General features: G+C 53.4%; 4 protein-coding genes across 4 annotated transcripts; all 4 read right to left on the reverse strand.

Moving 5' to 3' along the window:
* Window positions 1-544: 544 nt before the first annotated feature.
* On the reverse strand, window positions 545-1117 carry PG997_012262 (uncharacterized protein; the record flags this gene model as incomplete). Its single annotated transcript, XM_066816576.1, has 1 exon — window positions 545-1117. One exon carries the CDS (start codon window positions 1115-1117, stop codon window positions 545-547), a length of 573 nt encoding a protein of 190 aa, XP_066662268.1.
* Window positions 1118-1137: 20 nt separating this feature from the next.
* Window positions 1138-2172, reverse strand: PG997_012263 (cholin permease; the record flags this gene model as incomplete). Its single annotated transcript, XM_066816577.1, has 1 exon — window positions 1138-2172. The coding sequence occupies one exon, from the start codon at window positions 2170-2172 to the stop codon at window positions 1138-1140; it is 1035 nt and encodes a 344-aa protein (XP_066662269.1).
* A 708-nt stretch (window positions 2173-2880) lies between these two features.
* PG997_012264 (uncharacterized protein) lies at window positions 2881-4039 on the reverse strand (the record flags this gene model as incomplete). The annotated part of the gene is given in 4 exon segments (XM_066816578.1): window positions 2881-3086; window positions 3109-3323; window positions 3341-3826; window positions 3885-4039. 4 exon segments carry the CDS (start codon window positions 4037-4039, stop codon window positions 2881-2883), a joined length of 1062 nt encoding a protein of 353 aa, XP_066662270.1.
* A 3209-nt stretch (window positions 4040-7248) lies between these two features.
* PG997_012265 (uncharacterized protein) lies at window positions 7249-10103 on the reverse strand (the record flags this gene model as incomplete). Its single annotated transcript, XM_066816579.1, is given in 5 exon segments — window positions 7249-8708; window positions 8723-8916; window positions 8936-8955; window positions 9026-9901; window positions 9957-10103. The coding sequence occupies 5 exon segments, from the start codon at window positions 10101-10103 to the stop codon at window positions 7249-7251; spliced, it is 2697 nt and encodes an 898-aa protein (XP_066662271.1).
* Window positions 10104-11019: the final 916 nt, after the last annotated feature.

The following is an 11019-nucleotide window of genomic DNA, read 5'->3' on the forward strand; positions in this document are numbered from 1 at the left end:
AACATGATCGAACTGACAAGCACATACGATGCGATCATACGGGGCCACCACCGATGGGGTTTCCATCAGTACCAAAGAAGAAAGCACCGCATTTCATGCCGTATTTTCCGCTCGGTCGGGGTTGATTCGCTGTTGGACATCACGCACCAACTCATGCTTTTCCAGACTTTCCACAACACCACCGCAGGTCTTTCCACTGATGGACCCGGCCCGGATTTTCCCAACCCAGATCTCGAGATGGCGGGACCGGGCCACCCACCCACCGACAACAGCCACGGCTGCAACCGCTATGGAGCTGGGGAGCCCACCTGCAGATACCCGAATTACATTTGACGGAAGAACCAGAACGTTCAATCTTTCAAGACAGCGAGAGGCCAGCACACCAAAGTTTGAGGCGAACGGTGGAGACAATCGAGAGAAACGCAACGTGACAAGCCGTCTTGAATGTTACCCTACTAAGAATAGGTCTCGGCGCAATCCCAAGACAATCCCAAAATGGCCCCGTCTAATACAAAAAAACAAAGTCTGGATCTTCCAGGACTTCTCAAGGCTCGGGAACCACACTCCGACCCTCGTGCACGGTGCTGAGACCGCCCGTCGTGGTCGGGCCACGGTACCCATGCCGCGCGACCACGAACCACCAGAGACTGAACAGCAGCGTGAGCCCGCCCCAGATCAGGCAGGCATAGTTCATGGTCTGGCCATCGGTGGGCAGCGCGGGCGGGAAACTGTAGATAACGAACCACACCATCATGTAGGCGCAGGCGACACCATTGACCGCGAAGCCGAGCCAGCCGCGCAGGCGGAAGGGTCCGAACCGGATGTTTTTCCGTCCTGTGAGCAGGTTGGGTAGGATGGCGGCCAGGTACGAGCTTGTGATGAGCAGGAGGAAGCTCCCGACGAAGGCGTTGAAGGCGGTGCTGCTGCCCACGTAGATGCAGCCCAGCACTGTGACGAGGCAGGCGGAAGCGATGGTCGATGCGATAGGGACTTGGAAGCGCGGGTTCACGTGCGCGAGGTGGCCGGAGAAGGGTGTGGCACCGTCCCGGGCCAGCGTCCACAGCGTTCGCCCCGCAGTCATGTAGAGACCAATGACAGTCAACCCAATGCACACCATGATGATGGCCAGGAGGCCGGTCACCCCGCGGCGGACCCGGTGGCCTGGTGGTAAATCTCGGCAATCGGGTAGGACGACTCGAAGAGGGCATCGTAGTTATTGATAGCGTACATAATGGCGATGAGGTAGCAGAGTCCCGTGGAGAAGCCAATGCTGAACTGCAAGCCAATGGCTATGGGGATGTTGCGCTCTGGGTTCGGAATCTCCTCAGCCAGGTGTGTGAGAGGATCGACGGCGCCCAGGCTGTAGGCGCCATTCACCATCCCCGCGACAAAGACAAACCCGTCCGGATAGCCCAGAGCGGCCGACCACTCCTTCCAGACGAACGACGATGTCGCATGGGGCGGGCGCCCGTCGCGGCCCGGCATCACGGCGACCACTATGACAGTGACAAAGAATCCGAAGAGCACCGCGAAGATACCAAACGTGTTCAAGTGCGGCATGGCGTCGTTCGCCAAACACACGAGCGCGCACGCGAGCCACGTCGCGAGGATGTAAGCGACGAAGACGTGCCAGGACTGGGCCTCGAAGCCCGGATGGTTAACGGCGTACATCTGCACGACGGTGTTGGCGAAGATGGAGGCCATGGTGGCAGCACCGAGGACCCAGGCAAGGTAGTTCCACCAGCCGGCGAAGAAGCCCACGGCGCGGCCCCAACCGCCGCGGCCGGGCGTTACCGAGGCCCAGTGATAGACGCCCGCGGACGACGGGATGGCGCTGGCCAGCTCGGCGACGCTGGCGGCCACGGTGCTGTAGAAGGCCGCCACGGTCATGAACTCGTAGAGTACGCCAGGCGGCCCGCCGTTGAAGATGGCTGTCAGGATCGACCCGCCCACGGCCGGCCACACGGTGCCCACGACCAGGCCCACGCCCGCCAGCGACAGCAAGCTGAATTTTCGGGCTAGTTCCTGGGTGTGGCCCGAAGCGTTCACTCCGCCAGCGGGGATGGTCTCGGTTCGCTCGATTCCGTGCGAGGGATTGTCCTCTCGAACCTTGAGATCCGCGTCTTGGTCCGCCATCGCCTTGTAGTCCTGGTCCTGTTCCCCCGGCCTCATGGCCACAGTGCGTTCATCCATGGAAGACGACAACAGGATGAAATTGGCAAATGGAGAGATGGTATATTAACCCAAGATGAAGAATAACCGACCGACTTCGGCTTGGTGTCACCGTGACGCTTAAGGAAGATTCCTTGAACAGATGTCTCACCTACTTTTCGGCTTGATTCTTGGTGATGTCTCGTCAACTTCAAAGTGTGCTTTGCCCCAAAAACACGGGCAACAAAGCGAAAGGCGCCCCTGCCGCTATTCATATGGACGTCAGAGCGGCTTTCCTGATAAAGGCGAGGTGGACGGCGGTCACGCCCCACCGTGGAGAGTCTGGGGTACCATGACAGGTTAAACGTTGGAGATGCAGATCGTCCTCGGCGCTGTCAGTTGCTGCTGATTGGCCCGCCACCGCTGGGGGTTGGAGACTATCAGCTCTTGATCGCTGGGAGGTGGAGTGAGGCGGCTCCGTTTCGTTATCAGCCGTTCCGTTGTAATCAATGTCGCATACGTTCGTTATCGGCTGGACTTACTTGATCTCGTTACTAACACTGCCGAGGATCGATGAAATGAAAGTGGTTAACGCAATTCCATTGCCAGATGATTGTGACTTCTGTGCCTCCCTTACTGATGAGTCCAGTGGGGATCAACTCTGAGAGGCTGTCTGTGCCGCCCAGCTACATATGATCACAGCCCAACCTGATGAGCTTCTACTGGCCATCACTCGACCACCTCAGCAGCCTTGATACCCTTCAGATGGTGGCTCAAATCACCCGTTGCGGTGAGGTACGGCGCACGTCTATACTCGTCGCCGCAGTCTCCAGGTATGTCCGTCAAGCCGCGCTGCGCCTCTGCAATCGCCTCTCTATCTGCATCGTCTAAAGCAAAAAGAGAAGGCCGCCAAGTTGAGTTTGGCCCACCGCAAGCTGTCGTGGGAGAGGCGGCAACCCACGATCACGGCGCTCACCACGGGGATGTCGAGCACCCATCGGGTCGCGACGGCGGCGATGGGAACACCATGTTTCTGGGCGACCGAAGCGAGGCACCGCAGTACGCGCTGAAAGGTCGCCCAGCCGCCCGCGGCGCGGATGAAGCGCAAGTACTTGCGCAGGCTCCAGTTCAAGGCGTCCATGTCCTGGGGGCTCTTCGGCCCCGAGCCACTTCTCCGTCAGGAAGCCACCTAGGAGGGTTCCATAGGCCAAGAGGCCGACTCCGTGCTCGGCGCATACCGAGGCGAGGTTTCCTTTGGATGACGCGGCGGTCGATGACCGAGCAGGGTATCTGGTTCGTGGCGATGGGGAGGCCGGACTGCAGGAGCTGCTCCAGGTGCGCCGCGTCGGTGTTGGTGAGGCCGATGTGCTGTATCTTGCCTTGGCGCTGGAGGCGGCGAAGATGGTCCAGGTTATGGAGGTACGTGTCATCCGAGTAGTCCCAGATGTGGTACTGCATGAGCGCAATGCTGTTCTGGCCCATCCGGGCAAGTGCACGATTGACAGCTGCTTCGGCGTTCTCGAATGATTTCTCGCCGTCCTCGGGCGGGCACCACTTGGTGAAGGCTGTCAATTTGCGTGAGTCATCAGTAGTAGACGCATTGAATTGGCCGACGACGAGTTCTGCATCGCCATAGTGGTCGGCCATATCGAAGCACCAGAGCCCCGCATCGATCCTGCCAATCGCGTCAACGAGCGTCGTAGGCATCACGGAGTCGAGGTAGGGTACGTTACAGTGGAATCATGGCTTTAGCTGCCATGGCAATGTCAATGTCGGTGTCATGTCCTCCTGCAAGTTGCCAGAGACCGTTGATCATGCGAGGGATCCTCAGCGACCCGGCGATTGTACACTGTTCAGCTCGCAGTGGTTGGGTTGGATTGGACTCCATCTTGAATGAGTTTGTAGATGTTAGTGGAAGCTAGAGAATTCCGGAGTTCTGGTGTTGGGCTTTTCTTTACCGAGGAATTGGGCCATTACAATAACTGTTGAGCTGCATAGTAGGTTATGTAATTGCCAAAGGGACTCACAGCGTGCAACTCTGACTTGGTACCACTTGGGAAGTATTCACTTGTGCCTTCCACATATGATAAGCTGTTCTTTACAACTGAAGCCGAGTGCAACATCGACAGGATACATGATGAGGTGCACGTCGTCAGATTGGCTGCCCATAGTAAGTATACTGATTGTTGTAATGATTAATATTAAATACATACTTCTGGCTGGTGATTTTCGAATGTGGTATAGGTAGTGATAAGCGGCGATAAGTTCATCCTGGTTGATACTCCTACCCGGCTAGCTCAATTGGCTAGAGCGTGTGACTTTTACTTGACAGCCTGCTGTTGATAACAAGTTATCCCAAGGTTGTGGGTTCGAGTCCCACGTCGGGTGTAACCTGCGATTATACTTTTGCTGTGTTTTTATTCAGATCTTTTTGTTTAGGGGGAAGTAATTCTTTTTCTCCTGGGGGACAAATGGCTGTGTCAAGTAGAACATGTGGTTGGTGGGCACACGATATCTGGCTGGGGTAGCATTGGCAGACTGTTTCCCCCAGAGCAGTTCAACCCACGTAAAAAGGGGCTATTGTTCGCTTTGTCGGTACGTTCGGTTGGCCCCTATTTCCCTGACATCGTCATTGGATGTGGTTTTTTTCTTATAGTGGTTTTCTCCCTTCAGAGAATGGGGGTTGCATAAAAGAAGGTTGTCCTTAAACTCCCAGTGAGGCCTACTGTCTCTCAAGATACAGACGTGCCTGTTGCCGTTCAATATTTCCATCACATTATTTTGTTGGTCAGCTACCGACCCGAACTCTCTCCAGTACAGCCATGACCGACAGCTACTCATGGCATGCTGATCACGATAATGACAGCCTTTATCACCACTGCAGCGAACATCCTCGCCCGGCGGTTGGGGATTCAGCATTCTTGCGACCTCCTGCTCATTGTGAAGGAGGTTGCGGTCAGTCCGTTCGGTCCTTGAGAGGGAAACAGTGGTCCATATATGTCGTGGGTGAGTTCCAAGGGAGTTGCAGGTGCCTTGAATATAGTCTGCAACGATGCTGCCGACTGGACTTGTTTGCCCAGGAGCACTGTGTGGGAAGAGTAGGTATTGTCATCTTGTAAAAAGGCCGGCCTTATAATATAATTCAGGAACCAAATTATTGTAATTACATATTCTACTGAACCGAATAGAACTCAGCTGAGGGTGGTTGTCGTTGGTTCCGATGTGAAACAATTCGACCTGCTCAGACAGAATACGCTTTCTGGTTCGCCAATTGATAACAACTGAATAGTCTTTGCTGGTAACATAGTCATCACTCTCGTCCAGACATAGGCCCGCACTCACCACAACGCAGTACGTAGTTCCTGAATCCAAAACGGTGGGTTGCCACAAAACCCCTTTTCCTACGACCCTATCAACATATATGGTATTTCCAGGTACTAGGCCACCATTCATTCCATCGGATGGTTCTCCCTGCACAATTTGGCATGAATGAGGTTGTCTTGGAAGTATGAACGCAGTAGATCTCGTGTGTGTTGCGTGATTCACCGAAGATGGAATCTAGAAAAGGGGGCATGCAGAAAGTTGATGGGAATGATATTGCAAAATGGCAAATCTGACAGCTACTTAATTGATATAAAGACAAGCCAATTTAAGTCATGGGCCTGTTGTTCAGGAACGCTGGGGGGGAAAGACATTTATTTTCTGCCACTCAGATGCCTGATTTTTACGAGTCGCTCACGACTCCCACACGAGGAGGTTCAAACGAATATCGCATGGCTCCCAAGAAACGCTCAATAGGTTCTGAAAAACAAAATAAATTCAAGAAAACAGAATTCAACAACAAATTTAAAAAATAAAGGCTCGCCTCTGGAGAATCGTGTCGAATGGGAGAGCTGGCCGCACCTTCTCCTGCCATCTCTGAGCATCGAACCTGTTACCTCAAGTCCTCTCCAGGAGACCAGGAGGCCATTTTTACCAACTGCACCACAGAGACCACAGCCAGATGGCGTGAAGTGAGGGGGACATCCGGCCGGGAATTCCTTGGGGAATCAGCCTTCTATCTAGCCATTTATGAGGTACTGCTTACCTGCCTCAGGTAGGCATTCCCCTACACCTTAGGTAACTGGCTTGCCTCTGCATTGTAGGATAATTTTTTGTGTCACTTGTAAGTAGAACAAAGTGGCTACCACCTCCCTCTTACCTCGCCACCACCCATATCTTCGTACCCAGGATCTAACTCCACGTGATGGTGTTGCTTACAACTAGATGTCATTCTTACTACCATCTAACTATGGATCTCTGTAACCCATAATACAACAACGTCAGGCATCGTTCTACACCACCAACTTCTTTGATTTTTCCCAGGGGGCTCTTGCTGGTCATGGAGTTGTACCAACGCACGTTGAATATATCCAGTTACCTATCTCATAACATGTATCCCCCGGTCCACTGGCATCATTACCTTCACCGTCACACACTATGTGACCATCCATACGTTTTCTTTTCTTCTTTTCTTTTCTAGATAGGCTGTTTGTGAGAAGAAATCGTGTCAGGATTCTGCTCTACCGGCAGATATTAAGAAACGAAACAAGATGATTGGAACCAGCGTAGCTAGCACCTTGCCACTCTGCTGAACATGGTTGTACTATGGGCGTCAGAGTTGCTGGGCCTATTTGGTTACTGCTCCTGGAGGCCTTTGGAGCTTACCCACGTTTGACTCATCATAGAGAACGCTTGCGAGTTCCAAGGCAACCAACGCCCACAAGAGATGTGATCAAGCCGCCATTACTTGCGTAATTGCTGCTCCTCTAGCTCGTAATCATGGGCTGCGGAACTCGCATCAGGGCACTCCCTCCTTAGTCAGATGTCCACCACGGACTGAGCTAATAGATATCAGCAGAGAGGAACTGCTGGAGTCACGGTGGAGCTACTGTTTCGAGCCTACGACATGGGTTATATCGGATCCAACAAGCAACACGCCAATAATCCACTTCAGCAAAAGCCGGACCAGCCAATAAAACAAGCATCGCTTTTTGAACACTCTTTTGGTATATATCTACATGATCTTGCACAACACTTCTAATCCTCCACACGGCCTCATTCATAATCGCCTTCTCCCAGATATCGGTCAGGCGTATCGGCCTCCCACAGCGGGCGCTCCACGAGCGCCACTTCTAACGTTTTCCTCGACGCCTGGCCATTGGCCGTCGACGTGACTGCAAGTCCGTTGGTCTCCTTCTCTTCCTCTTCCGGGCCGCTGAGGGGTACGATGCCCATGATGGGACGGTACTTCAGGGTATGCCAGAACCCTATGCCTTGGCCACTTTGTGCTGCTTTCTGTTGTTGGCGCTCTGCCTTGCGCTTCAAGGCCAGTTCGCCGCGGGGCTCCGAGTCAGAGTCGTCTTCGTCGCTGTCCTCGCCAGGCTGGCTCTGCTCATCCGTATCCATGGGATCAGTCGCTCGGCGCTCCAGGTTGAGGGCCTCGCTCTTTCCGTTTTTGAAGTGTTCCACTTTGGTCGGACCGGCAGCTCCCCTCTTCATCTTGTTACCGGCACCGGTGTCTGGCCCACGTTTCCTCTTCTTGGATTGATCCAGTTGATTGTCTTGCAAAACAAGCGCTGATGACTCATCAGGGGTGTCTTCCGCAACATCTTGGGAGAGGTCCAGCATAGCAACAAAGGTGTTTCCGTACATCCATATGCGATCGCCTGACCAAATAGCGCCCTTGACTAGGTCGCGTATGTTGCGGAACTCGATGGGCAGTCGATTAGTTGGGTTGCGCCGTGACCAAGGTGTGATACCTCCAATCGTCGGGTGCAAGAAAAGAATCTGGGGTTTGGCCGTGGCAGCAAACAGAACGTAGTCATCCTGATCATCAGTAGACTCTGTATTTCCACTTGGGATGTGATCCGAAAAGGAGAGCAGGGTTGGGGCATTGCGAAGCTTGGGGAGCAATGCAGCATTGGGGTTTCTTGCCCAGGCCACGGGAGCAGGATCAATGTCGGCAGATTCATCTTCGCTATCGTCCGAGTCGCTTTCGCTTGATGAGCCATCGTCTTGTGCATCGCCATTCACCCCATTCTGCAGGGCGGACGCAGGGCCGTGGACAATCCAGGTATCAATGTAACCAGCCACGTCAGCAACAGCCAACATCTTGGCATCAGGTGAGAAAGCGATCTGTGTTACGCTTCTCTCATACTCTCCCAACCCACCAAAGGCAACGTGCTTAGGTATGTCTCGCTTCAGTCTGTGAAGTCTAACTGCTTTGTGGGAGATGACGGGCATGTCGTCGGGCTCGGACCCATTGCTGACGCGCAACAAGGATACCCTGTTGCATTCTTGCACAACACATATCCACTGGTTGTCTGGCGAGATCTTGAGGCGTTCTGCGCCGAGCGCGGCAACACTAAGAGGCACATCAATCTTTGCGATCTTGAGCTCGTCCATTGTAGGATCGGGAATTGCTGTAAGATGGAAAGCCTTGATGTCCGACGTGGTCGAGACCACAAGCAGCGAACCATTACTGTTAATGGACGCAGAGGTTATGTTAGCTTCCCCTTGATGAGGATACGAGCAAGAAGCTTGCGGTTCTTCGTGACATCGGCATCGACACCAGTCTCATTGACTATGTCCTTGAGGGGCTTCTGCAGACGCCATATGTGCACCTCGCGATCCCACCAACTGGCTATCAGTCGCGCGCGGGGGCGCTCATCAGGGGTGGTGTCTGAGGGAGATGCGAAAGCGCTCGATGGTTCTCCATCCCGGCTTCGCGTAAGGGAATTACGACCGGGTTCGCGTCGGGGCCTGTCAAAGCATTAGTTGAGAATCCGTGGATCGTAGAAATGTGTGTTCACAAACCTCCAGAAACAATCACACTGACACCATCCTGTTCGCTTTCAAATGAGGTCATGGTTTTCACGTCATGACCATGGTATCTCCTGTGCCAGATTGTTGCCCATCTGGTGCTAGTCCCGGACGTTTTCCTGTGCAAGGCTGTTCTCCTATCCATACCACCACTCAATACGGTCGAGCCATCAGCGCTGACAGCCAACGATAGCACATCTTGCTTGTGACTTTGTAATCTTTGAGCTTGACTGTAGGTCTTGCCATCCCAGATGCAAACTTGGCCAGTTGAATCACCTGAGACGATGTCTTCGTTCGGTAGGCACTTGACACACCACACAATGATCTCCTTCGCGCCTCCAGCAAGGTCCGAGCCGAGAGTCATGCGACGTAGGAGATGCCCGGAGCGTATGTCGTAAATGCGGATCGAGCTGTCGGAGCAGCCAACGACGACGATGTTGCGCTTCTGGAAGCAAATACTGACGAACCGGGTCTTCTTGGAAGTCGAGTGGACAAGGACACGGTCGAATCGCAAATCGCCATCTTCAATCGAGTAGAGTACGAGGCTGCCATCGATAGTGCCAGCGACGAGCTTCTGGGTCTTGGGCGCGCTGCTGCCGCCCTTTGCGGTCTTGGTGGATTTGGCAGAGTCCTCGAGGGGCTGAACTCCAAGACACCAAATGTCTCCATGCGTACCGGTTGCTTGTTTTTTAGGCCTCCTCTTCTCCAAATCCCACTCGGTGACAGTGCTCGTGTAGCCGATGCTGAACAGCCTGAGTCGTCCCTGAATGCGCCGTCCATCGGAGAGTAACCGGTCGGGCTCCGTCACCCAGACCAAGCCGTCGATGCTGCGATCTTTACCGCCATGAAGAATGCTCTCTTGGTGCCATTGTCCGCCTAGAGGGTTCTTTTCTCGGTGTTAGTCGGCCGTAGTAGTGACGCGACTGGGGGTTATATCTTACCCATATCTCAATGTCACCGTTGGCGCGTCCAATCGCGAGGCGAACCAGGTTGGGATTTCTCCTGCCGGTCAACTGGGAACAAGAGAAGGCGACGGCATTGATTGCGCTGGTTGGGTAGGGCACAAAGCGGCACCGGTGAATATCCATCCTGAGGCTGCTGCTTCGATCGGGACCCGAGGCGGTCTTTGTAAAAAACGAGAGAAGTTGACTCCCAATTCAAGAAGCTTGCAAAACCTCCAGGCGAGTTTCTCGTCTCGAACTTTTTTCCCTAGCGGCTTCGACCTGCAGCCAGCAACCAAGCCAAACCATTAGAAATTTTTAGGTTTGGCCCATGCTTATCTTATCGCTTCATCGATAATGCTGGGTGCCCCACCGACACCCTGTCGCAGTCCAGAGAGCAGTTGGTACCAATAACCCCACTGCTCAGAAGCCTACATACTTTGATTATGAGTATGCGTTTATCTACATACCTTAGGTATATGTGCTCGCAATCTTTCAAGAATACTAACATATAATACTCTGAAAGAGCTTATTGGGTCAATGCTATTGTTCTCTGCTGTGACAGGTTGTTGGTTGTTCGTTGCCATAGAGATACAGGTAACTTCAGTAGAGCCCACCTACCTACTTAGGTATACATACAGGGTTAAGCACATGCATACCGGTACATGTAGCTGCATAGCTGATGAAGGGCGATCGATGCACAACCACATCACTTGCGTTGGGGACTCAGCAATACGTCTTTCAAGACCAGCAATTCCATAAGATTTACAGTTGAACTTATGCTTCCTATCATACAGGTGTGAACATGACCTCATCCAATCTTGACTCTCACACAACCGTGGTTTGGTCTGGCGTCGTTCCATTCGGCGTTAAAGCCATGCGACTTGCGCCCTCGGAGTCCTCTTCAGCTCATACGGATGAGCAGGAAAACAGTCCAAAGTCAACCACAAGCACAATAGCAGGTCGTACCAATACCATAGCCCTCCCTTTCCCGTGGACGGAGTATCACCGAGGCCCTCCCATCCTGGTGGGCCATTCTGGTTCCCACCGATCCATCTGTCGC

This window comes from Apiospora hydei (assembly GCF_038363865.1).
Source record: "Apiospora hydei strain CBS 114990 chromosome Unknown utg000009l_segment0_segment0, whole genome shotgun sequence".
Taxonomy (NCBI): domain Eukaryota; kingdom Fungi; phylum Ascomycota; class Sordariomycetes; order Amphisphaeriales; family Apiosporaceae; genus Apiospora; species Apiospora hydei.